Below are 27,705 nucleotides of genomic sequence, written 5' to 3'. Positions count from 1 at the left end.
CTCCTCCTGGGGGCGTAATCTCAACACGACAACGTCCCGCTACACGATGGACGGTCCATAAAGAAACGGTTTTCCGTGGAGCCCAGATCTCGACCCCGTGAAACAACGACAGAACAAACTGCAACGAAAGCCTCATGGCCCGACATCAATACCACAGCTCACACACGGTCAATAAGGTTTGGAGATGTTGGACTTGTGTTGTGTTGCGCCTCATTAGCATAATGATTACACGTCTGCAGCCGATTCGCGATCAATGTGGAAATGGGGTGTTTAACGCTTTTCTTTTCTTCCCGCAGCTCGGCTTCTTATTTTCGCTTTGTGCCTGTTTTTACATTAAAAGGAAGAAAAAACACGACTTCAGCTTCACAAACCTTGAACAGAATTCACATAAAAACTGTTAAGTCATCATTCCATATCCTATTCATGCCAATCGTAGATAAACATGGGCACTTGTGAATTTCACAGTTCAGAGCCCTGACATGAAAACACAGCAGATGCGGATAAAAGCATAAGCCGACAGGAAGAGACTGAACACGCTGATAAAGAAGGCCGTCGGTGTGTTGCTGTGTCCACTGGATACAATGGAAGAGGAAGATGATGATGGCTAAGCTATCATCATCATCCTCTTTCAGCCACTGGCTGCTTCCCCCCCCGGTGTGTGTTTGGGAGAGGAGATCACAAAACACCTCAAACCTGTGCAATATAAATACACTATATTAATATGGATTATGTCTGTATATATAATATTCCAGTTACTGTGGAGTCTTTACTGTTTTTCATTACTTATTTAGTTATTTATACTTTTTTTTGGATGTTAATCTTGTTTCTTTACCATGTTTCTTGTTTGCACTTTGCACTCTGATGATGTAATCCTTTACATTTCCCCGCTGCGGGATGAATGAAGGATCATCTTATCTTATCTCATAAGCCTCGAGTAAGACGGCCTGGACGGTGGTTTTGGAATTCCGATGGCACACGAGTGTAACGTTCATGCGTCCACACACACTTCCGTCCCCTTCCCCTCCCGTTATCTCACTTCTCCTCCTCTTCTCCGACCGTTTCTTCCGTTTCTCCTCCCTCAGCCGCGTCTCCTCCTCCTCCTGCTCCTGGCGACACTTGTGAAAGTTCTCCACCACCACGCCCACAAACATGTTGAGCACAAAAAAGCTGACGATGAGGAGGAAGGAGATGAAAAACAGCAGCATCCAGGGGTTGTTGTTTCGTATCGGCTGCAAGGAGACAGAGGGAAGAGAACGGAAGAAGACGGGAGGAGGAGGAGAAAGAAGGAGAGGAGGAGGAGGAAAGGTAATGCAGGGAAAAAGTCAGAGGACAAAATAGTGACAAAACAGGTTGAGAAGCGGTGGCGAGGAAGAAGAGGAGAGAGCATAAACAACAAACAATATGAATCTTGAGTCAGCACCGAGTCAACCCACATCTATTCCTCCATCTGCTCTTTGTGTTTCCTTACACCTCTCTCTCTCCACTCCTGAAATATTCCCCCTATCTGCTTGAAACAAACACCATCACAGGCTAAAAACAAAAAAAACAGAACCAAAACACAAAATATACGGTCTGAACTATTTGCATGTCTTCCTGATATTTATGTGGTACTTCCCACATTTTATTTTATTAATTACATGTCATTTGGCTGACGCCTTTATCCAAAGCGACTTACAATCCTGTTACATTCATACACTGTAGATGCAACTACAGGGAGCAATTCAGGATTAAGTGTCTTGCTCAAGGACACATCGACTAGGGCGGGGATTGAACCTCCAACCCCCTGATTGAAAGACAGACCTGCTAACCACTGACCCATAGTCGCCACTTCCTGTGTGTGTGTGTGTGTGTGTCTTCACCTGCTTGTCCACGGCGACAGCGTCCAGCCCGTCGTACATGATGCTGACCCAGCCGTCTTTACATGACAGCACAAACAGTGACATCAGGGCCTGAAAGAGCGAGAGATAAATCAAGTGTCATGCTGTCAATCCGGTTGTAAGAGTAGGTGTCAGCCCTCTTGTTGTGTGTGTGTGTGTGTATTTGTGTGTGTGTGTGTGTGCGACAAACCTGTCCCAGGTTGTCAAAGTTGTATTTGCGTCGCACCCAGCGGTATCCCGCCCCCAGACACTGGGTTTTATTGGTGATGTTGCTCACGTCGAGCCCTTCGCAGTGGAAGAACTTCCCCTTAAACAGCTGTATTCACAGACAGATGTGTGCATACATGACACACACACACACATACGTGAGCACGGTGAGCTCTGGGTAATGTAAACACAGCTCCTAGACTATGACTGTACAGTAGATTAGTCTGCGAGCGCCTTCAGGCCGACTGCATGTTGCAGTGAAAGTACCATCTGGTCCAGTCGGCTTCACAGCTATTACACACTCCGGCGTGGAGCGCTCTCATTACCGTGTGATTCAGTGGAAGTGTGTTTCTGGGAAATAAACGCCTGTGTGGTAAGATTAGCTTCGCCATTCATCAAGCGTCATTTTTTCTCCGAGCATTCATTACGAATAACCGCGGGATTATTTCCAAAAATGGAAACAAGCAAATGCCGAATAGGAGGAGAGTTTACAGAAGCCCTTTACAGTCAATGAATTTCAGTACCAAAATACCATTGGAATAAATATTTAAAAACCTTTTTGGCTTACCGGGCTTAAAGTGAAGCGATGCATATGCGAGTTACAAACAAAGAGTTCAAACAAAGTGCATTTACACTCACAGTCTCCTCTGCTCTGACGATATCAAGGCCTGGGGAGATTCAACTAGCCAGTATGTCACAAGAATTAATTACAAGTCAAAAGTAAACAGATTTTTGTAAACTTTAATAAATATTTTATTTCCTATCTTTGGGCGAATCACTGTTTTATAACGTGATAATCTTACAGATCCTTTTATATCCTGTATATTTTGGTATGTTTTAATTTAATATAATGTTTTGTTTTTAATTAAATTAATCCCATTAATAAAAAAACTGATAACATATGCCAAATTGACAGAAATTAATCTATAAAAAACATTAATTGATGAATGAAATTAATATTACATCAATCCAGGTGACGGTTCAATTATAGAAAAGCACAATCCCCATTGTATTTTTAAATTACTTCCAGGAACTCTGGCGCAGAATCAGCAGCTCATTTGCATTTCGTCCCAATTTTTCTCTCTCCCCCTATTTTATTACCTGAAGCATTTTCCGAGTTGTGCCTCGTTAATTTTAAATAATGGGGATCGGTGTTTTATTGCAGCAGAAAATACAACCAGGTTTGGATTTTGTGGGAACACAAAAAAAACCGAATGAAAATAAGTTTAAACTGATTCTTTTTATATGGAAAAAAAAATCCTAAAATAATGAGGCTTATCGTCAACCGACAGTGAGGGGAACGTGGAATAAACCGTATAAATGGTTACCTGGACTCCCAGAATTCCAAAAACGGTAAAAAAAGCACAGCAGATGAGCACGATGTTCCCAATGGGTCTGAGAGATGTGATCAGAGTCTCCACCACCAGTTTCAGACCAGGAGCCCGACTTATCACCCTGCGGCACACACACACACACACACACACACATATGCTACACAAAGTACACCAGATAGTAATAATGGACCAAACGCGGGAGAAAACACCGTAATCCTACCTGAGCGGTCGCAATGTGCGGAGCAGACGAAGCACCCGGAGGATGCCTAAGATTCGATTACCGTCTGCTGATGCGACGGACACCAGGATGTCCACCAGGGACACGAACACCAGCAGGCCGTCCAGGATGTTCCAGCTGCTCTGCAGGTACACGCCGGTTCCAAAGTACATTCCCATAGCTACCACCTGAACACACGCGGAGCGAAGTTACCGGAATAATGAAAAAAAAACATATGAGGTGAATATTAGGAGGTGATTAATGTGAGGCGTAAAAATTAGTTTTAAAAGCGATTCGGATCCCCCACTCGGAAAGAAAATTACTCGTTTTAGGAGGAAATACGAGAATATGAATCTGGAGTGAAGTGCTCGTTTAGTCACGGTTACCTTGATCATCATTTCAGCCACGAAGATCACTGTGAAGACGTAATTGGACACGCTGAGGAAAACCCGCTCCTGTCACACACACACACACACACACACACATATATATATATGCATTTATATACACGTGTGAGTGTATACAGACACACACAGAGAAGCATATTTGTCAATTTAACTTATTTTTGTTTCCCATTAGCTTTAGTATTCTCACTCCGACATATTATATAATAAGAGGAATACAAATCCATTTAGATTGGAGTACAACCACGATAAAGGAAAATACTGAGAGCTCCAATACTCAGCAACGAGCACATGAACTCTGCTGTAATCAACAGCCTGTGTTGTGTTGCATGTGTGTTGTTGTGTACTTGTGTCTTTGTGAGGACTGATAATGAGATTATCAGGGCTGTTTGAGGTTTGCACCGGATGTTGGCGTTACGGTTAGAATCAGATTCAGCTTAAGTCGAGTTTATTTCCAACACAGAGCTTTATAAGGAATAGAAAAACGACATTTAAAAATAACACAATCAAGAAAATAATATTGATGGAATATAATTAAATAGACCAGACCAGACGAGGAGTACAGTTTTTAGTGCAACATTACAACCATAAAGTTGAGGTTCAAAGCTGCTCCAAGGAACTTTCATTTTGAGTTGTTTTTGGAGGTCCCTGTGGACGAATGTCCTCAGAGTCCCTCTAGAGAACCTCTCATGTTATTGCATCAGCTGTCTGGTTCTCCCACGCATTCCTTCTCTCCTGTGGGCCCAGTATGTGAGTATTGTCGTGGTTGGATCCCAGCTGGACCTGGACCCGCTGGTCGCTGCCAGAGGCCTGACCCAGTGCAGCGATGACAGACATTAAGAATAACTTTCTAAAAATAGCCAATTTTATTTCCGATGGTCTTGTTTACTCATGAAGGTCTACAAGAGGGCTCAGTATTACATTTATATTGTTTTATATCTAGTTAAAAGTTCCTCCTGGGGTTGAGCTTGTTGTTACGATTGTGCTATAAGGGAACTACATGCCAGTCAGGGTCCTCACAAGTATTGGGAAACAAAAACATGTCAGTGTGTGTGTGTGTGTGTGCTACCATGCTGTTGGACTGTATGTCCGGTCTTTCCAGTGCAATGGTGATACAATTGAGGAAGATGAAGAGGAGGATGATGTAATCAAACATCTTGTGACCAATGACCCTCTGACACCACAACCTGAGCCTGGAGAGAGGAGCGGAGAAAGGAAATAAATGAGTTTTTCACCCACATCAATGCATTTGTCAACATCATGTTTTTTGGGGGGATTACCTCAGCCAGCTTTAATTGATAAAAGAGATCACTGTGTTACTGAGCCTTGGCTGTAACCTTCACACTTCAATTGACATTCACACATGCTTTGGTTAAGCCACTATAGGCCACTCGGGAGAATATTAGAGGCAGCGTGTGTGTGTGTGTGTGTGTGTGTGTATACTGTGTATTTACCGGTTGTGTGGACCGAACAGATAGAGAGACCACTCTTCATGCTCCAGGCACCACTGGGGCTCATATGGCTCGAGGATCTTTTTCAGCTTCTTACATAAACTCTGGGGAAAAAAACACACAGACACATAAAAAAAGAATAACATTTGCATGAGGATTTTGACAAACTATTTCAACGCAAGTACATTTTGTGTTCCAGATGAGTCATGCAGCGGTCATGTTATAATTCATAATCGAGCAGCTGCGGCTCAGGAGGTCGAGTGAGTCGTCCAGTATTCAGAAGATCAACAATCCCCTGGCTCCTCCAGTCCACATGGCGAAGATGCTGAATCCAACATTTCTCCCGAAGACTGTGCCATCGGTGTGTGTGTGTGTGTGTGTGTGAGTGTGAATGAGCAATTAGATTAGATCCATATGGGTATTTTGGCACCTGCAGCCTCGGCTCTGAGTGTACGACTGTGTGTGTGTGAACGGGTGAATGTTGACATGCAGCGTAAAAGCTCCGCAGTGGTCGGAGGACTAGAAAGGCGCCGTGTAAATGCAATTTAAATAGTTTTCACTTGGGTGGAAAACATTGAACTGCAGTCGTGACCTCATAAACCATTCCAACGCGGAACAAGTTTTTCTCAAACAATGTTCCCAATATGTTCTCCACCATGCTCATAATCTAAATTTACACTACCGTTCAAAAGTTTGGGATCACTTAGAAATGACTTTATTTTTCCATAGGTATATAGGCCCATTTCCATCAACTATCACCCAGTGTTCTAATGGTACATGTGTGTTGCTAATCGCCTTAGAAGATTATTATTATATATTTATTATTATTATTATTATATTATATAATAATAATTAATATATAATAATATTATATATAATATTATTATATATTAATTATATATTATATTTTATTTTATATTCATTTGATAAATAAAAGTGTGATTTTTCATGGAAGACACAAAATTGTTATATAAGCATCCAAGGGTTCAGAGGTTGGTATTTATGCCTTTAAAAGATAATCAACAGCAGTTTGTTAACTTCTGAACAGTTTTTTAATCAGCTTGTTTAAACTGACATCGTGACGATGCCCGGCAACTTCTTCGTGGTCCACTCAAACAAACCGACCGACTTATATTTGAACGAATCCAACAACTGCACCTCCTCAATCTCGTCCTCCTCCGTGTCGCTGTGGCAGAGGGCGGTCAGGGGGGCGTCGTCGTGGAGGTGGAAGCCGGTGCCGTTGCAGTCGGGCGGGTGGAGCATGGGCACCTGCAGGTAATCCGGCTGGTCCAGCGACGCCTCCCTGCTGCCGAAGTCGGAGCTCGTGGACAGCAGGGACTCCATCTCCCCCGACTGACTCCTCCTGTGGAGGCTGGGGGCTCGGCTCATGCTGGTCCAGCTGGAGCGACGGCTCTCTGGACCGGCGTCCCACGAAACCTGCAAAGGCAACTTCAGACAACCGGGAACAACGAGTTGGATTTCTGATTGATTACGAATAAAGATGTAGTTATTCACACTTTAAAGGTACTCTGTGTATGTGTTGTGCGGTAGAAGTGCTGTGATGCACATACCAGCCGGCACACGAGGACAAACAGTCCGATTCACTGAAATAAACACAATCGTGATCTCGATTCAGGCCGACACGTCATGTGACAATAATTCCGTCGTATTTGTATCGGCAGGGAAACCCGTTGCATCAAAACAAACGCTCCTAACTTCTGTCTAAAATGGATGATTAAATCAGAAATTAAGATGACTCGACATGTGAGAAACTGCAAAGAAATGGCAGGATATAAATCAAATACACTACCGTTCAAAAGTTTGGTGTCATCCAGACAATTTCATGTCTTCCATGAAAACTCACTTTTATTTATCAAATGAATTGAAAATTGAATAGAAAATATAGTCAAGACATTGACAAGGTTAGAAATAATGATTAATATTTGAAGTATTAATTTTGTTCTTCAAACTTCAAGCTCAAAGGAAGGCCAGTTGTATAGCTTATATCACCAGCATAACTGTTTTCAGCTGTGCTAACATAATTGCACAAGGGTTTTCTAATCAGATATTAGTCTTCTAAGGCGATTATCAAACACAATGTACCATTAGAACACTGGAGTGATAGTTGATGGAAATGGGCCTCTATACACCTATGGAGATATTTCATGAGAAACCAGACGTTTCCACCTAGAATAGTCATTTACCACATTAACAATGTATAGTGTGTATTTTTGATTAATGTTATCTTTATTGAAAAAACAGTGCTTTTCTTTGAAAAATAAAGACATTTCTAAGTGACCCCAAACTTTTGAACGGTAGTGTAACTCAAATAGGTCAAGTGCAAAAACAGTTTTAAAAAATGATATGTAACCAGATTGAAAGATGGCCGGCGAGGGTCAACAACGCCCACGATATTTTGCAAGCAAAAGTTGAAACCACGTGAAATGTCACTAAAAGGCCAGGAGAACTATGGGAGAAAATCCCCGTCGTCCAACCACTCAACATCCGCAGCTGGAGAGAGGGCCGTCGCTGACAGCAGCGTGCCGCCAATTAACAGGCAGCGGCGGCTGAGGAGAGCAGCGATGCATGTCTTCTTCCTCTCTTCTTCCTCTCTGCACTGCACAGGTTACACTCTCTGTCACTGCTGCGATGAGTCAGACACACAGCATGATCAGAGCCGTTAGTAACTTTGCTCGGATCCGCTCGGGTGTGAGACGTGTTGACGTGCGGACCCGAGACGCGAGTCGACAGAGCGGGCTGGCGGAAAGAAAATGTCGGTTGCGAAAAATATTTGGCTCTGCAGATGTTACGTGAGGAGGGAGATGCATAAGAATGATTTGAAAGAACATGATGTTTACACTTTTTAAACACTGGAGGCCATTCAGATGTTTTATTTTCTCATACGGATTATAAAACTCTGGTGTTTTGTCGATTTTTTATCTAATTTAAACAATCATACATTTAGATATTCATCTTTCCAATCATATCTGAAGCACAGCTGAGCCTGGCTTTGTCTCCTCTCAGTTTGAGCGCTTCTATCGATCAACTTCATGGCCAACATTTAATGTGGCGATGATGTGAGTTGAAGCGCGCGTGTCCGAAGGCTCACCGGTGACCTCTGCTCAAGGCCGTGGAAGTCCATGGAAACGCCGCTCGCCCGCCGTGACTGGCCGTAGTCGATGGTGGGCGTGGCTGCAGTGTGCGTGATGACCGGCAGGGGAGGAGGAAGGTGATGGGGCATGGAGGCTTTGGGGTTCAAGAGACCGTTGGGGCTGAGCATCATGGACTGAATCTTGAGCTCTGCACACACACACACACACACACAGATGAAAACACTTGGGATTTTTGGCCATCATTGGTGTCGGTTATGATCGGGGTTGAAGCAACAATTGGAGACACAGAGGAATTTTAACCAGAAAAAAAAGAAAAGGTCAAGACAAATACAAAACATTAATACATACCACAGTTTAACAACTGACACTGTTTATCCCAGTCGGAATATATAACAATCTTAGAAAACATCTTGTATATCCCCATAGAGAGAAACTCTGAGTTGTGCAGCTGGTGGTTGTTTGATTTTTGAAGATTATTTTTAGAAATGCCACAGAATTGGGTGAGAGACGGGTGACACTGCAATTATATCGTATATCATATGACATGCACTGTAACTCGGCTACCAAGATACTTCCATGCAGCTATTTTTCAATTAATAATAATACAAAACATGGAATAGTATTTGATAATAATAGATATATTTACATAATTTGGGGTATTTTCGTGCTGCTTGGCCATGTGTCATGTGCCAAGTAGGTCAAAGTTGGTCTGTACATTGTGACGTTTAGACAGTTTGGGTTATAATTAGTTTGTTTACAACCTCTATGACCATCTGACCACCTGTCTGACGTCTTTTTAGAGCTGCATTCTCCTGATCTCTGATATTAACTTGGTGAGTGAGCTAGCAGTGCTGTGCCCATTCAAAATGTTAAAAAAATAATTGCCATGACATTGTTGCATCCCCGACTAATGATAAAATGTATACGGCTCATTTGGAGCAAACAACAACAATGAGCCGTGTAACAATGCACTCCCCTTCTCAAAACACTACAACATGTGTATGTGAAGCGTAAACAAGTCCTCTAGAGCTCAGGAGCTCACATTCAAAACTGCACTTTTTGGGGGTCGTCAGCAACACACCCTACAAGTGTGAAGTCAAGTGGATAAACACATGCGGACAAAAGACTCATTGTTGGGTTTAAACAAGAAGGATGAACAAAACTACAACAACAGCACCAAGTTGCAAGAATAACAAAGGGTCCTTTGAGGTGATGTGTGTGTGAATATTAACACGTCCAATTTCAAGTGGTTTGTACCTGCGGCGTACATCTCTCTCAACTTCTCCTCATCCTCGAAACTGAGCGATTGTCTCTCGTCATCTGCCTCGGATCTGTTGGCATCTCCCTAAAAACACACACACACACACACAGGCGTCACCGGGATCAACACGATCATCACAATCTCCATCGTCAGCTTCCCCCTCCCCCCTTTCTCACTGTCTGTTGACTGTTGTTGTAAAAGTGAGAAAAAAATACGAGCATGTTTGAGATGGAGAGATGGAGAGACGGAGAGCCGGAGAGGGGAAGGAGACGGGCGAAGGGGATCTCCGGTGTTCGATCGCTGAGTTATGGGCACGGCTTTGGCAGCGCTCTCCTGTAGTCACGCCAATAAAGATTTACAGAATTTAATTAAAATTCACGCCAGAAAAATGGAGGCAGAAGGCTTTGGCAATGGGTATCTCTGTGTGTGTGTGTGTGTAGGTGTGTGTGTGTGTGTGAGGTTTAGTGTTAGCAAGAGAGAGAGAGAGAGAAATAAAGGGAGCTAGTATGTTCTGATGCTGGAGATAAAAGATGAAAACTAAACAACAAAAGCTCACCAGCTGTGAATGGCAGGCGATATCAAACACAACCTACCCTGGAGAGTATAGTGTGTGTGTGTGTGTGTGTGTGTGTGTGTGTGTGTCAGTGAGAAAGAAAGATGGAGACAAATAGAGACTAGGGGATAGAAAGAGAGAGTAAGATAAGGGAAGAGAGGACAACTGAGAAAGGATAAGAGTGATGGCTAAAGAGAGAATGAGAGAGATAGAGAGAGAGGGAGAGAAAGAGAGAGAGAGAGAGAGAGAAACCACACAGGCAGGATGGTGGAGATTATTCTCTTGTCGGCAGCTTTGGTGTCATCGTCACAACAGAGCTCATTTAGTCTCGTTCTCTTCGCCTCATTCGCTAAGTAGCTCAAATAAAACGGCTTCTCTGCCCTTACTTCGGCTTGAAAGCCCTCAACCAAGATGGCGACGAGCAAGTTGAAGAGGACGTAGTTGCCAAAGGTCATGAGGGCCACAAAGTAGAGGGCGGCCAGCGGCGTGGTGGAGGCCATCCCGTTATAGAGCACCGCGTTCCAGTCCTCCTGGGTGAGGATCTGCAGACGGGGATGAGAAGAGATGGCGGAACGTCAAACGTACGCGGGGATTAGAAAAATGAAGAAGAAGAAGAAGAAGAGAAGAGTGTGAGCGGATTCTTCATTTAATATCACATTGTCGGTGAACGTGAACATTAATTATGCTCATCAGTGTTAAACGGGCTCCTGTGGAGCCCTTGTTCCATTACTCTTCCTCCCACTTTGCTTGTGAAGCACATCTTACCTGCTCACTGCGGGAGTTTAGAAAATGTTGTTGGAAAAAAAAAGAAGAAGAATCGAGCGTGAGCGCTCCCCAAAATGGAGCGAACGCGATAATAGGGAACGTCGTCACGACGATACGAGTGACAGCAGCAGCTGCTGTTTCTGACTCTCAGCCCAATTATTTTTTAAATACAACATTTAACTGAAATTCATTGACGTGGAAATTCCTCTAAATTAAATATTCTCGACGTACTTATTTGCGTCCTGGTGCATATGTGCGTGTTTGTAGAGAGAGAGAGAGAGAGTGTGTGTGTGTGTGTGTGTGTGTGTGTGTGTGTGTGTGTGTGTGTGTGTGTGTGTGTGTGTGTAGGTGTGTGTGTGTGTGTGTGTGTGTGTGTGTGTGTGTGTGTTTACCTGAAACACGGTGACAGTCGCCCAGAGCAGAGAGTCAAAGTTCTTCCTGTCGGGTAAAGTGTCTCCGCTGTCTTGTTGCAAACTGAATTTACAGCCGAACAAATGCATCCCCAAGATACTGCAACACACACACAGAGAAAACAAGGAGACAATGTATTACTTTCATTACGTGGTAATTTAATATGAATATGTAATGCGGGCCCCGCGTACGTGTTAAAGGTGATGATGCATGCAGTCATATATATTCTGTAACGGCGCGAGACAAAGGTCTAATGATTGTGATTATTGTAGGCTACGGTGTGATTATAGCCGATAAAACAGATTGGCTCAGCGTGCGGCTTCGCTTTCAGACAGAGAGAGAGAGAGAGAATATACCTGAATATGAATATAAAGAGCATAAGCAGCATGCAGAACGTGGCCACGTTGTCCATGGTCTTCATCAGCACCACCAGCTGCCTCCTCAGGGCGGGGAGGAAGCGGACCAGCTTCAGGACTCTCAACAGGCGGAAGGTGCGAAGCACCGACAAGCCTCCCTCGGCCTCGCCGACGATCTCCCACACGCTGGAACACACGGCAGTGGCGGGCGGGTCATGAGCACGACGTTTACATTCGGCATTAAAGCCGCCGAAAGAATGGAAAGTGTGTCATTTTTCTTTTTTCCGACGGCGACAACGTGGCGTCGGAGAAGAGGATCTGTGCCAACGCTGTTTACAACTCGGAGCAGAAAGGAGGCGAGAGCGGCGTGCGCTGGCACCGTAAAACGAGCTGCGCCCTTCAAGCACCGACACATAATTCAGCTTGTAGTATTACATAATGGAGAGAACACAGGCCGCCGGACGAAAGACTACAACCACAGGCACGGAGGCAGCTCGGCAGACGTGACCGCAGGAGCCTTTCTAAACGACAAGACACATACCTCCAAATGAACTTCATCATCAACCATCATCAAGGCAAGGAGGCAAGGAAGAAAGGGAAGGAAGGAAGGCAAGGAAGGCAAGAAGGGAAGGAAGAAGGAAGGAAGGCAAGAAGGCAAGGAAGAAGGGAAGGAAGGAAGAATGGAAGGAAGAAGGGAAGGAAGGAAGAAAGGAAGGGAATGAAGGGAGAAAGGGAAGGAAGGCAAGGAAGGAAGGAAGGAAGGGAAAGGAGGAAGGAAAAGAAGGAAGGCAAGAAGGTAAGACCGATAGGAAGGAAGGAAAGGAAGGAAGTCAGGCAGGTAAGGAGCCAAGGAAAGGAACAAAAGAAAAGGAAGGAAGGCAGGGAGGAAGGAAAGAATGGAAGGAAGGGAAGGAAGGAAGAAAAAGAAGGAAGGAAGGGAAGGAAGGAAGGAAGGCAAGGAGGCAAGGAAGGAAGGCAAGAAGGCAAGGAAGGCAAGGAAGGAAGGAAGGAAGGGAAAGGAGGAAGGAAAAGAAGGAAGGCAAGAAGGTAAGACCGATAGGAAGGAAGGAAGGAAGTCAGGCAGGTAAGGAGCCAAGGAAAGAAAGTAAGGAAAGGAATGAAAGAAAAGGAAGGAAGGCAGGAAGGAAAGAATGGAAGGGAGGAAGGAAAGAATGGAAGGAAGGGAAGGCAGGAAGGAAGGAAAAGAAGGAAGGCAAGAAGGTAAGACCGATAGGAAGGAAGAAAAGGAAGGAAGTCAGACAGGTAAGGAGCCAAGGAAAGGAAGTAAGGAAAGGAATGAAAGAAAAGTAAGAAAATAATGGTGTGGGGGGGGGAAGGAAAGAAGGAAGGCAAGGAAGTTATGAAGGAAAGGAATGAAGGCAAGGAGACAAGGGAGCCACCTGATGATGACGATGATGCTGTCGAAGCCGTTGTAGGGGTTCTTGATGTAGCCGAAGAGCCCCAGAGCCGTGAGCTTCAGGAGCATCTCCAGGCTGAACAGACTCGTGAACACCATGTTGCTGATCTCCAGGATGTCCGTCAGCTCCTTGGGCTGAAGGGTCGCAGCGTTCGTGGAGAGAGGAAACGAGGGAGAGAGATCGATGTACAGATTATTGGAAAGGCAGAGAGAACAATGGAAAAAATAAACAGACGGACTGGAGCAGGAGAGTCGACAACAAAAAATAATGGCTACGCAAAGGCTACGGTGAAGGTTTATGAGGATGAAGTCTGAGATATGGAGCGCACTCCACGACCTGCAGGTTAGAGTAGAGAGTAATACATGATTTATTATTAATAGCATTGATATTACTTAAACCAGGGGTTCTCAAACTGCATTGGGGGAGGGGCTCTTGTGTCCCTCCTCACACAATATTGGAGCACAAAAAAGGACAATAATATGGAGTTAATCTGATTTTTGTCCATCTAAGTTATGAATAAATTGATTCAGACTGCACTTTTTTTTAAAATAAGGGATAATATATATATATATTTATCTTGCTCTCAAGTTCACTTTCAGATAAGTGCAAAGTGTCTTGTGTTTCAACCAGAAATGTTCAATCAGCACAACATCAGATGACGTGAAGTCCGAGATAACGACTTTTAATTACATTTCGTTGAAAGATTAAAAGACTTTCCGAGTTCAACTTGACGGGAACAAGTTTGAGAACCGCCAGTTCAAACAAACAGAAACTTTTTAAAGATGATGAACAAATCTTATTAAAAACGCAGTTTATTGTCCACATATCCAAAGTCTAATACATCGTGAGTCCAACACAATGCGATTAAAAAGAACTCCTTGCACCCTGAATTAGGTCGGGTTTTCTTTTATGACAGTGAATACAAATATTGTTGTTCATTTTTTTCTTGCCGACAAAACATTGTAAACGAGTATCGACGCCTTTGAGCATGCTCGGTGACATTTGTCTGAGATCAAGTCTCAGAGGACTAAACTGACTGGCTCACTGTCCCTGAAACGAGGAAATGTCCTCCAATGAAATTGTGTGGCTCTTTGTTCTTGATCGTTTTTAGATGACAATTGATTTCTATGGCACGGAGAGAAAAAAAGCTATAGCAAGCTTTGGCAACATATTCATATGACTTAATTAATTCATACACTTTCTCAGTTGGTTTTGGTTTCTTCAAAGCTTTTGTTGATTCAAAAAAAAAAAAGGATTAAATAAAGCTGGATGTTAGTTATTCAAGAAGTCAAGGCCATCCAGACGCGCCATATTGTTCAGGAAATGGGCCAAATGCAATCTTCCCTCGTCTCCTCCTGCCTTTCAGCCAATCATGATGTCAGCTCTGTCCTCCTCTTCCTCCTCTCCCTCCTCATTCGCTCTCTTCTCTCACTTTACCCCGTCTCCTCTCTTTCTCTCGCTCTCTCTCCTGTCCCAGGGTCACGCTTTAATTAACACTTCAGGTCTTATGAGTTTCTCCACCTCCTGACATGCATGCACCCACCCACACAGTCGCACACACACACACACACTCACACACACACACTTTGTGATCCCATATGCTTGGTGCTGTAAATGATGATTGGAGGGTACGTTTATTGACTCCACCACACACATGGCGATTTGCACGTCCATTTTCAATCAAACTGTGGTCACATCCAATCGGCAAGAGACATGCACATCGCTATGCACGTGTTACACAAACATGTGACCTCTGACACACACACACACACACACACAAACACACGTACCTGTTCGTGGAACTCTATGCCCATTGACAGTGTGTTAATAAGGATGGCAATCATGATTCCTCTGCTGAAGTATCTGCTTCCCACAATGACTTCCAGTTTAGTTTGGAGCCCCGCCCAGCAACGCTCGCACAGCCTTTTCGTTGGCTCAGACACCTGTGCATCACCGTGGCAGGGGCTGCTACAGTGACACGGGCTGTTGCCATGGCATGAGTTGCTGTACCCATGATGACGGTCTTCGGGCTGCTCATTAACATGTTCGCCGTCCTTAAGTTGGCCGTAGTAAAGGCAGTACGGGCACGCTGGGGACTCTACTTGGACTTCACCTGGCAATGGGAGCCCAGTGTGCCCAGTGCTCCCACCTGCACAGACACAAGGGCACAAAGGTAACATTGAGGAGTTGAATCTGTTTGTTGCGCCCGCAGCAAACATCCCGCAATTCCACATATTCTCTGCTCGCCAAGGGAGAGCACCTACGTTTAATTTCTGTGAGACAGCAATTCAATAACGTAGAAGCAACTGTGCAGTTGGGATGCGTTTGTGCAGATGGGGAGTTCTTTTATTAGAACAAGGGTGTTTGTGTGTGTGTGTGTGTGTTAGGGGGATGGGGCGTGGAGTGAAGCGGGAGTAACATTTCAGTAGAATTCATTAGGAAGCATCTCGGGAGGAAAGCTCCAATGGCATACCAACAAACACTCGTCAACACGGGCCGCTCACTTGTCATCACAATTATTATCACAAACGCATGTTTAGTTGGAGGCTGAGAGAGGAAATCCGATCAAGCTGTTCTGTGATGTGTGTGTGTGTGTGTGTGTGTGTGTGTGTGTGTGTGTGTGTGTGTGTGTGTGTGTGTGTGTGTGTGTGTGTGTGTGTGTAGATAATGTGGGCTGCAAGGAAACTTTCAGCAGGCAGGCGTGCTGAAAAACTCTCTGCACTGCAAACAATAAAAACAATTCTGAAGCTTCAATTTCCAGCACTTTGGCCCAGTGCATGCAATCACATAATGAACGAGAACGGGCACTCGGTAGAGCGCATACCTTCGCATATCACAAGATTGGGCAATGCATTTTTAACATTTTGGCATTAGTTGCATGCCAATTGGACAAAAATTGACCGTGCTATATGGTAAAAAGAAGATTTTGACCTTTTCATGACCTTGACATTGACCTTTGACCCGATCGATCCCAAAATCTAATCAAATGGTCCCCGGATAATATCCAATCATCCCACCAAATTTCATGCGATTCAAGAAGATTTTGACCTTTTCATGACCTTGACATTGACCTTTGACCCGATCAATCCCAAAATCTAATCAAATGGTCCCCGGATAATAACCAAACATCCCACCAAATTTCATGCGATTCGGTTTAACACTTTTTGAGTTCTGCGAGTAACACGCATACAAATATATAAATAAATGAATAAATAAATACACGGCGATCAAAACATAACCTTCCGCATTTTCAATGCGAAGGTAATAATGTTCCCCTGCTTTTTTTCTGTATTGCAAGTGTGTCAGCTATAATTATAATGTATAACTGAATTGTGTTTAAAATGTGGTATTGTTTTTCTCTTAATTGATTTTTTACACATCGAGGTCACACCTCACGGGGAGTATCCAGCCAGTAAAAACAGTCCACGGTCTCCTAAGTCTGGGGGAGCTTTGTAAAGGAAATAACCGAAGAAGATCTCATTGTGATGTCATCAGGGTCACCTCGGCTTAGAGATTACAATTGTATCATGGAAAGCACGAGTATAGAGTTTGAAGGACATGTTTGGCATTTGGAGCATTCCAGGAATTTAGGTCCGATGTTATGGAGTTCAAACCTTTCACGTCTGGAAAATCAACACTTTAACTCCTCAAAGTCAGTGTGTTGGATTATTTGTAAAACGACAGTGTCCCATGAAATATCTTCAATATGCTGTTGCAAATCATTTTAATGAATATCCACTTCCTAACTTTCACACCCTAAAGCTCGAGTTGGGAGTCGTGAGAACCCAGCAGGAGTCACTCGGTTTTTAAAATGATCCCACCGTAAAGACCGGCCGCGTGGAAGTCGTCAAGACGGCAACATGGCCGCCCGTCCCGCCGGCCTCCCTCCAAAGCTACTCCCCTCCTTGCTCCTTTCATTCCTTTCCTTCCCTCCTTCCTTGCCTCCTTACCTAACTGCCTTCCTTTCCTTCAATTCCTTTCCTTCATTCTTTTCCTTGCTACCTTGCCTGCCTTCCTTACTCCCTTTCCTCCCTTCCTTCTTTCCTATCTTCTTTGCTTCCTTGCTTGCCTGCTTTCCTTCATTCCTTGCCTGTCTTCCTTTACTTCCTCCCTTTCCTTCCTTCCTTCCTTCCTTCCTATCTTTTTTGCCTCCTTGCTTGCCTGCCTTCCTTTCTTTTCTTCCTTCCTATCTTCCTTGGCTCCTTCCCTTCCTTTCTTTCCTTCCTCCCTTCATTACCTTCCTTCCTTCCTTCCTATCTTCCGTGCCTCCTTGCTTGCCTGCCTTCTTTCCTTAATTCCTTGCCTTCTTGCCTGCCTTCCTTCCTTGCCGCCTTGCCTGCCTTCCTTCCTTTTCTTCCTTTCTATCTTCCTTGGCTCCTTCCCTTCCTTTCTTTCTTTCCTTCCTCCCTTCCTTCCTTCAGTACCTTCCTTCCTCTTTTCCTTCCTTGCTATCTTCCTTGCCTCCTTGCTTTCCTGCCTTCTTTCCTTTATTCCTTGCCTCCTTGTCTGCCTTCCTTCCTTCCTTGCCTCCTTGCCTTCCTTCCTTCCTTCCTGTGTGTGTATCCGTGGACACAGAGACACACACCGGCATTATCACGATGAACTATGAAGGCCACATGATTGGACGAGCTTATTAATACAGTCACGGATGAAGAGTGTCTTCTTTGTTTTTTCTCAGCGCATTTGATTCATTGATTTATTTCAGGATTTAATGAGAACATCAACAAAAAATGATATGAATACAATGTTTTTGAAGGAGATTAGCAACCCTTACTTTAACTCGAGCATAGAGGAGGAGATCTGGACGAAAGGTTGTTTGAAAGAAATGTCAATTGTCAGCTGTTGACACATCGACCTTTGGGCTTGAATAAGTAGTTTGACTTCAGGGTTACGCTCTTATTTGCTATCATTATCTCTTCAAACATTGGCGTTGTGAGCATTTCTTCACAGCATCTTTGTTTAGGTAGCATGCAACTGCTGTTAATGTGACTTTCTTTTCCTCTTCATACATCCCATTCCCCTTATTTGTTGTCCACAAACCCCATGAAGCTAGAATACCCCGAGAGTGATGTTATGTAAGGGATGGACAGATGTGTTGCCTTGGGGCTAATTACCAGAATATAAATACACCACAATGTTCCTGCATTCAGTTTAACTGGTAGGCCGAATCAAGGCCGAAGACCAAAAGCATGTTATTGTATTATTATTCTCTTTTCTCCAGCCCGTGAAAGCTCTTCTTCTTCTTCTTCTTCTTCTTCTTCTTCGTCGCCAAAAAGCCAAATTAAATTCACCTCCAGTGGCAGAGCTATGATCTGCATGTTTTAATGCTGCCGGGGCCGAGTGGGGAAAACACGCTACGGATTATTTCACTTTAAAGACATTTTCTTTAAAGAACAAAGCAACGTGGCCCCAAATCGAGGAACATCGAAGCTCCGTTGACACTTTTTGTCGATGGAATAACAGATAACGTTGCAAGAAAACAACAGGGCATCCTCCACCTGTCAGGCGCAGGTCGGCCAGCTATGACCTTGACTCGCACTCACACATTCACAGCCGTGACCCCCCCCCCCCCCCCGTCCTCACCATGCTCCGCCTCCAGCTGTGGCAGCCTGTTGATGGCCTGCTTGGCCACCAGCCTCTTCTGGCCCAGGGCCTTCGCATCCAGCGGACTGAGGAGGGGCGATATGAACGGATAGTTAAAACCATTCCCTCCATTTCTGACGGCGGGCACAGGCTGGTGGTGATGATGATGGTGATGATGATGATGCTGGTGATGGTGATGATAAAGCTGATGAAGGTGCGACAGGTCGTTGGGAACGTGTCCCGAGTGCCGGTGGGCAAGTCCGTTCATTTCTCCCGCTCCGCCGCTTCTGGCGGCTCCGCCGGTTCCTTTGTCTTTTTCGCCCGCGCCCGCGCAGCGGAAGCGCGTGCACGTGTGGGCGTAGCAGCGGGTCAGCCGGCGCCACGCCTTGCGGCCCAGGTGCGCCGCGTAGCGGATCATCTCCTCGTAGCAGCTCCCCGGTGTGCTGTCGCTGGCCAGCGTGGAAGCCGATTGGTGGAGCTGCCGGGCGCGCTGCTCCGATTTCATCAGCGCGTGTTCCCTCTGCTTCGTTTCAGAAAACTGGGTTGCTATGACGACCAGGCACAGGTTGATCATGAAGAAAGAGCCCACCTGGTTACGACAAGGTACACTTCACACTCTGTCGGAACACACGCAGTACGGTATACAGCGCGTGGCGTGTGTGTGTGTGTGTGTGTGTGTGTGCTTACAATAATTAGGAAGATGAAGTAGATAAAATTGTAGAACGAATGTGCGTCCATGACGTAGTACATGATGTCCACCCAGCCTTCAAGAGTAATTACCTGCATGAAAGCACACACACAGAAGGTAGAGTGTGTCGTGTGCGTCATCCTTCCTTAATAAAAGATGGACATCTCTATGTAAGTCATTCAAACATTCACCTGAAAAATGGCAATCCACGCATATCCAATGTTATCAAAGTTAATGGCTCCTTTGTGTGGGTTGACTTCCCCGGTCCGACACTCATTGTAATACTGGTACCAGTTCACACATGATACTGGTTCATCGACTTCGAGTCCCTCCACTGGACGGGTCTCCTCGGCACCCAGGAAGCAGGAAGTCCCGCTCACGCGGCGGCGAGGTACATCAGTGCATCGCAGCATCCCGTTCTCTCGATCCATGGAGCAGATGAAGGGATGGTTGTCGGTGCCATCCGGCTTATAGTAGCCACTCAGAAAGGAGGTGTTATATCTCCTGGAGAAGATATGGAAAACATATGTATTATTTTATTTATGACACTCCTTATTGTCAATAAATCCTCCAAAAAGAGCAAAACCAACAATGCTTTAGTCTGTGTCTCTGAAGTTGTCAACTTATTGAGCCCCATTTGGTTCTTCAGAAGGCTTCTTTGAAAATGGGTCACATACATGTATATATACAGGACTGTCTCAGAAAATTAGAATATTGTGATAAAGTTCTTTATTTTCTGTAATGCAATTAAAAAAACAAAAATGTCATGCATTCTGGATTCATTACAAATCAACTGAAATATTGCAAGCCTTTTATTCTTTTAATATTGCTGATTATGGCTTACAGCTTAAGAAAACTCTAAAATCCTATCTCATAAAATTTGAATATTTCCTCAGACCAAGTTAAAAAAAAGATTTATAACAGCAAAACAAAATCAAACATTTGAAAATGTGTTTCCAGGTGTTTCGAGTTAATTAGATGATTCAAGTGATTTGTTTAATACCCTACTAGTATACTTTTTCATGATATTCTAATATTTTAATTGCATTACAGAAAATAAAGAACTTTATCACAATATTCTAATTTTCTGAGACAGTCCTGTAGAACCGTAAAATATGAATGGCTCATGACTGCTCACCAGTGCATTCGAGGCCAATGGTTTATTGATAGCGAGTTAAAGTGCTGTAAAGTGTACGGTTAAAAAAAAATGCTCTATGTGTATTATGGCAGAAAGAGAGGAGGCTGTGTTATTCGTTTGTGAATAACACTCCATCCTTTTCCGTACGTGTGACGCGGAGCCAACAGACCGACAGTAATAACATAAAGCGTACAAATTGACATTGCCGTGTTAACAGGTAACATCATTGCAGTCTACGGTTCATCTAACGATCATCTGCTGAGGCTCGCCAACCGCGCCGGTGCATTGTGATGCTTATGGTGTTATTTATCACACGTCAGATCGCTGCTCTACATCGTTTCACTTCTGTCCCATCCAAAACAGCGCTGCCAGGATCCTGATGAGAGTCCGGAAATATGAGCACATAACCATCCTCCACTCACTACTGGGTCCCTGTCTCATTTCGGATTGATTAGTCCTATTACTCACTCTTAAATGCATAATGGACATGCACCCCCCCCCCCCCCCCCCCTACCTACAAGAACTCATTACTCCCAAATCCACCCGCACCCTCAGATTTACAAGCAGCTCGCTCCTCCGGATCCCCAACACCAAGCTCCGCTCCACGGGGGGCCGGGGCTTCTGATCAGCAGCCCCCCCCCCCCCCCCCCATGGAACAGTTTCCCTGACCACCTAAGGCAGGGGTGTCACACTCATTTTCACTGTATAAACTACTCAAACGTATTGTTAAATAACTCTCTTTGCATTTGATTATTGTTTATTTAAGTGTAGGAATATGGTACATTAGAACATTTCTCTAATATTATAACATACATCCATTTAATTTGAAACCTTCAAAATAAAAGCACTGGATATTTGTCTAAAATTTCAAAGGAGTATACTCTATCAGACTCTGGCTGCACGAATAATACTTGTTATCCGAATAATTTCATCGTGTTTTGTCCAGTATACATTCAATATCACTGGTTTGGTGTTTTAAACTGCAAATTCAGTTAAAGTTTCATTTTTTTAAATAGATAGATAACTCTCTTGACCTTTTGTTGGTCCAAAATGTCTGAACGCTGAACAAAAACAGACCGACATGTGAAATACACAAGAGTGCTTCAGGGGGAAATGTGGAAACCGAGAGAGAGATACAGATGAAAGGAAAAGAGAAAAGAGAGAGGGAAGGTGCGGTCGAGAGATAATCAATCAATCATCTGCAGTGTATAGAGAAGGGTCACGGAGAAGCAGCGCTCTCTCACTTATTGTTAAGAAAGGTCATTTTGTTGTTCATGAGGCAGAAAAAATTGCGAACTGAAAAATAAAGTCTGGAGAAGGATTATTATCTCCGAGTGAATATGTATTGGCTACAAAGTGAAATAAAAGCAAAAGCCGTTAACAACATGATATTTGTCTTTTCTCAGTCACAGACTCCGTGACACAATTATAACTAGAACGGGCACTCGGTAGAGCGCATACCTTCGCATTTCACAAGATTGGGCATTGAATTATGAACATTTTTGCATTAGTTGCATGCCAATTGGATAAAAATTGACCGTGCTATGGTAAAAAGAAGATTTTGACCTTTTCATGACCTTGACCTTTGACCCGATCGATCCCAAAATCTAATCAAATGGTCCCCGGATAATAACCAATCATCCCACCGAATTTCATGCGATTCGGTTTAATACTTTTTGTGTTATGCGAGTAACACGCATACAAATAAATAAATAAATAAATACACGGCGATCAAAACATTACCTTCCGCATTTTCAATGCGAAGGTAATAATGCAGTGCTTCTGTTTTGGTCCCACCGCTGTGTTGCAGTCATAATAATATACGGCTCTCTGGCACATAACTGTAAGCTGTAAACACAATCCCTTTTTAAACCCCATCTTTTTTCACCTGCTGGTCTCCGTGATGGGGATCCCACATCAACAGTGGGATCTCCTCCATCAGACCGTAAAGGTAATGGGCCTGGCACGAGGGCCGTCCATATATCATGCAATGGATTCGCAGCAGACGGTCACTGAGGCTTTTGCTTCTGACAGCAGATTTGAAAAATGGATGTCGCAGAGGAAGAGTGGATATCGTCTTCACTCGTCGGCCACTTCAATATGTGAGCTCGTCCAATCGGATGCGAGCCGATACATAAGCGCTAAGCCGTAAAACAATGACAATGTTGAGTTGTGATTGACACTATCTGAAAGGTATTGATTTCACCCTTTGTTTCATTGCAGCCATTTGATATTTCAGTTTTTCTTTTTTAATAAATTTGCCAACATTTCTACATTTCAGTTTTTTTCTGTCAATATGGGGTGCTGAGTGAACATTAATGAGAAGAGAAAAAGAACTTTTTTCATTTTAGCAAATGGCTGCGATGAAACAAAGAGTGAAAAATGTAAAGGGGTCTGAATACTTTCCGTACCCACTGTCCATACATCCTCCTGAGGCCCAGCCCATTCATTTGTGTCCTCTGTGGTGGACATTTTGGTTTTGCATCTCTTCTTGGACTCATTTGAGTTCTCCTATCAAGTCCTGCTGGACTCTAAAGAGGATGTATTGGGCTTTCTAGTGATACCACATGTGTAGGCGTGGGATGATGACAACTTCCTCTTCCTTTAGAGATAAGATGGCGTCTGTATCAGCCAGCACATCTTAGGGAAAGTCAAAAGTGAAGTCAAATATTGCTTAAATATTGTCTTAGTATGATATTCATATATTTTCTTGTCTATTAACATGTCAGGAATGATATATTTAGTTCTGAAAGCATATGAGTAACAGTCCTTTTATGAATGTCAATTATAGTGGACGCCAGGACGAACATATTGAATGACTCAACATTGTTGTAGGAGACGGGAGTCAAGCAGAGAGGATTCTGTAGCAGATGGTTGAGGGAGAATCCGTAGTAGCCCAGGAGGCGGGCTCATCCTGAGATGACGGACGTTAAACAGAACGATGCCCAAATAAGGGCCGCAGAATCACGACGTCCACGAGGTGTACCAAGTGCAAGATGTTGCTCTGCATTACCAACAACATGAACATTTACTACCATCCTAGCAACCAACAAGCAAAACAATCCAGATGGATGAATGATTGTGTTGTATAATCAAGTTGAATGTATTATTGGTTTAATATCACTCTACAGCAATACTTTTTTTAATCTTCTATATTTTTCTGTCTTTTCACACGAAAATGGGCCTGAGGTCCACTACACTGGACATACTGTAGACATACTGTAACATTTTATATCAATTTAATTTTCTAAATGTTTAAATTGTAAGATGTTTATTTAATTCTAAATAGGTAGGAAATCACAAAAAATAAGAAGTTGGAAGACACTATTTGACCTCAGTTCCGAGAAGGATATATATATATATATATTTATATATATTTATTTACTTTAAATATATATGTATATACTGTATATACTGTATATACATATATATATCTATATCTATATATATATATATATATATATATAAATAATAGAATTACTTATGTCCTCAATACTACTGGCAGCAGTAGCTCAGTCCATGGGGGGGGGGGGGGGGGGGGGGGGACTGGAGGGCTGGTTCAAGTCCTTGTGCAATCAAGCACAATCAAGCACTGTGTCGCGTGGACTTGTAGCTGGAGAGGTGCCAAAGGTCCTTAAGCAAGGCACCGGACCCTTAGACTGCTCCCTGGACTAAAACTAGGATGGGTTAAATACAGAGGCCACATTTCCCCGTGTGGTGTGCCGTGCCCAATTGTGTGTGAAAAAGAGTTGATTTGCATAAAACATAAAGTAGAATGATTACCTTTCTAATAGTGTCACAAAAGATGAATAATTATACGCTCCGTAAAAAGTTGAATTCATGCAGAGCTGTTGTATTAGATTATACAAGCGTTCCTAATAAAGGGGCCAGTGAGTTTATGTGACAATGTTACGAGGCTATTAAGAGATCAATCTAGATTAATTTAATTCTGGAAAAGATTTTTAAAATTGCCTTTATTGACTGTTCAAGCTTTAACTCAGGGACACAGATAACTGTAGGAATTGCTGCAACCCTGAAGTGCCTCTTCTTCTATGGAAATGTGCCACGATTCAGAACTGTTGGCTAAAGGTTCATGAACGTTTAATAAATAGCCACTTAGAGCTCGGCCCGAGGCTGTATCTGCTTAGTGATCCACAAATGGCATCTCGCTGTGGAGTCACAGACTTCCTTCAGACCAGTGTAATTGTGTGACTCATGTGGCAAAAAGGGACATTATTATTAATGAGGACGGATCATGAAGTAGATCACACATCATGTACATAACGCTCACACACTCCGCACACATGCATGCTCTTTTGCTTTGTCAGTGTAAGAATAAACATTTAATTTGTGTGTGTTTTTTTAATTGTTTTTTAATACTCTTAGTCATTTAAATTCTTGAACAAAATGTGACAATGTTAATATAAGAATTCAATAAAATACTTATATTTCAAAAAATATATATTTTATGTGATTATGTGTTTTTAATCTTATTTGGGGTTATTTTTATTTAATTATTTAAACATTTAATTTTTCGCGTTTAAAAAAAATGTGTTATACATCCATCAAGTCATTTAAATTGTTGTACACAATGTGACAATGTTAATATAACAATTAAATAAAATACTCAAATAAGTTTTATTTTATTTATTTTATGTGATTATGTATTTTTAATCTTATTTTGGGTTATTTCATATAATCCCTGTTACAATGTAGTGGGAGTAGTAACTGAACCTTCATCACCAAACAATTGATTAATTTTCCTCCTCTGTTTGGACACGGCCCCACCTCTGGATCCACCGCTGTCGGGGATTACCGGTATTATCTAATCGGGGTGGTGTCGCAGATGTGAGCTCAGATGGTGAACACGACGCTGTCCGATGTCATGTGATATCATCACGTCGTAGACGGTGATGCAGAATGACATGAAGGACCACGGAGGAGAGAACCGAGTGAGACTCTGAGGGTTCGTGTTGAAACAGCCGCTGAGTAGCAACACACACACACTCCACGTAGCCCTCTTAATACCTTAACCCCCTCGATTTGGGATCTCTAATTCGGGAGGTTCCAGCATGAAGCACATTTACTTCCTCCCAGACGGAGCTGATTAGAGATCAAACGGGATCAGACTATCGGCGGTATTGACCCCCTCTTAGAAATAATAGCCGAGTGGAGAAAAAAACAAGCTAATCAGCTGTGAGAAAAACTTTTAGTAACGAGGTCAATCCCCTTCTCCCCCTCCCCTCCCCTCCCCCTCCCTTGTTGTGACATCTGCCTGGTTTCTATGGTAACTCACATCTTGACATCCTCTCCCATGAAACAGCGGTTCCTCAGTAGCCCCGCCCACAACTGCACGCCGACGATGCCGAAGATGAAGAAGACGAAGAAGCACAGCGCCAGCACGTTGCCCAGCATGGGAAGAGTGTCTAGAAGGAGGGTCACCAGGATACGCATACCTGCCAACACACACACATACAGCATAAACATCACAGGCAACTGGGCACATACGAGCAAATACCTGCATGGAAACATCACTTTTTATTTTTTTTAGCACATGAAGAGTTGGCTAGACGGGAGAAATCTCTTGATTGACTCAAAACTGGAGCTGTGCAATTAATGGAATGGCAAATAATTAGAGTTTGAATCGTGATAATTAGCCTCCGCTCCAATTAGCTGAAGAGCACAGATACAAATTCTTCCCCTTTACCGCTTTAAAGCTCGGCCATTTCAAAATCACTCCGTCTGAAACGCGCTTACAGGTCACACCGTGTTCGTGAAAAACAAATTTGGCCGGTCAGATTGGGCAACAGCTCAGAACAAGGCAAGAATCGCAATGATTTCCATGATTTGTTTTCAACATGTTCAACAAAAAGAAAACAGGAGCCGCTAGTAGCAATGAAATGAGGTGGGAATGTGCAGGTCAGCCAGAGAGCACGAGGACTGTGGGACACATTTTTGTTTTGTCTTGTCTGTGAATGCAGTTGTTAACTTTTGGCTGAGGGGTGTTTACATGTCAGATGAACAATGTGGGAATTTTGCATTATTTTCAGCTATTTTCAGCTGTTTTCAGCTGTTTTAAGACATTTTAAAGTCATTTTCAGCCATTTTTTTAATATTTCAGCATCAAGCTTTCAGATGTTAGCATTCCAATGCATTTTCTGCAGGAAATGCTCTTTCTAGTTTTATACATTATGCTTCGTGATAGGGGATGTGAAAGTTGATACATCAGGACACACTTGGTATCTTTCCCGCGGATGCTCTTCCAGGCCTCCACTGCAGTCCTTCTCACTTCTTTGTTGTTTCGTGAGTTGCTCGGCAGTAAATTGGCCATAAAAATCTCCTTAATTGCCTTCTCTCTTCTCTTTACAGCCTTTGACCTGCTGCATTGTCCTGAAGTTAGCAGAATCCTTCTCCATCACCCTAACTAGATGTGAACCCTCTCTGAGAAGTTCACAGTCAGCACTTTACTCTCAACAGTCGCGGTTTCGTTTTAAAAGCCATGTGTACTTGAGGACGGAGCCAAACCAGTGAATATAAAAACGATGAAAAAAGTCCGTATTCCTTCGTTAGTGCGAGTGCGGCCGTGTGCCGGGAGGAGAAAGGATAAAAACTCACTGGGAACTCTGTTGATGGCTCTCAGCGGGCGGAGAACCCGGACGGTCCTGATAGCCGACAGGCTGACGTTGTGTCCGTCCAGCGAGTACTCCAGCATCCTGCGGAGAGGGAAAGCCACCGCCGTGTCACTGGCGTCCTGATCGGCGTGACCTTGAAACGACCCCTGGCCGTCGACAGGGAATCCAGCAGAGCCCAGTGCACTGGTTCTGGGAAACAGAGCCTTCTAACTACCAATCACCGAGATCTCTGTCTCTGAGGACCGAATGGTGCCATTGTCATTCCGCGACGATGGCACACACACACACACACACATT

General features: G+C 43.6%; 1 protein-coding gene across 2 annotated transcripts in view; it reads right to left on the bottom strand.

Annotated features, from left to right (window-relative positions):
* LOC130189996 (voltage-dependent T-type calcium channel subunit alpha-1I-like) overlaps positions 1–27,705 on the bottom strand; it is a 51,767-nt gene that overhangs the window by 11,997 nt on the left and 12,065 nt on the right. The window contains exons 5-25 of one of the 2 annotated variants that reach the window (XM_056409078.1): positions 27,392–27,489; positions 26,073–26,232; positions 19,830–20,142; positions 19,638–19,730; positions 18,951–19,539; positions 15,158–15,516; positions 13,350–13,501; positions 11,950–12,135; positions 11,575–11,692; positions 10,804–10,959; positions 9,861–9,948; positions 8,600–8,790; positions 6,649–6,939; positions 5,494–5,594; positions 5,109–5,232; positions 4,022–4,090; positions 3,639–3,823; positions 3,413–3,539; positions 2,068–2,193; positions 1,860–1,949; positions 1,037–1,229 (exon numbers count right to left, since the gene is read on the bottom strand). In XM_056409078.1, coding sequence (XP_056265053.1) covers positions 1,037–1,229; positions 1,860–1,949; positions 2,068–2,193; positions 3,413–3,539; positions 3,639–3,823; positions 4,022–4,090; positions 5,109–5,232; positions 5,494–5,594; positions 6,649–6,939; positions 8,600–8,790; positions 9,861–9,948; positions 10,804–10,959; positions 11,575–11,692; positions 11,950–12,135; positions 13,350–13,501; positions 15,158–15,516; positions 18,951–19,539; positions 19,638–19,730; positions 19,830–20,142; positions 26,073–26,232; positions 27,392–27,489 — 3,809 coding nt within the window. The remainder of the gene's footprint in view (positions 1–1,036; positions 1,230–1,859; positions 1,950–2,067; positions 2,194–3,412; positions 3,540–3,638; positions 3,824–4,021; positions 4,091–5,108; positions 5,233–5,493; positions 5,595–6,648; positions 6,940–8,599; positions 8,791–9,860; positions 9,949–10,803; positions 10,960–11,574; positions 11,693–11,949; positions 12,136–13,349; positions 13,502–15,157; positions 15,517–18,950; positions 19,540–19,637; positions 19,731–19,829; positions 20,143–26,072; positions 26,233–27,391; positions 27,490–27,705) is intronic. The other variant, XM_056409079.1, reaches the window with a different exon arrangement.

This window comes from Pseudoliparis swirei, chromosome 24 (assembly GCF_029220125.1).
Source record: "Pseudoliparis swirei isolate HS2019 ecotype Mariana Trench chromosome 24, NWPU_hadal_v1, whole genome shotgun sequence".
NCBI classification, from domain to species: domain Eukaryota; kingdom Metazoa; phylum Chordata; class Actinopteri; order Perciformes; family Liparidae; genus Pseudoliparis; species Pseudoliparis swirei.
Note: the sequence above shows the minus strand (reverse complement) of the source record. Positions and strands in the feature narration are given on the sequence as shown.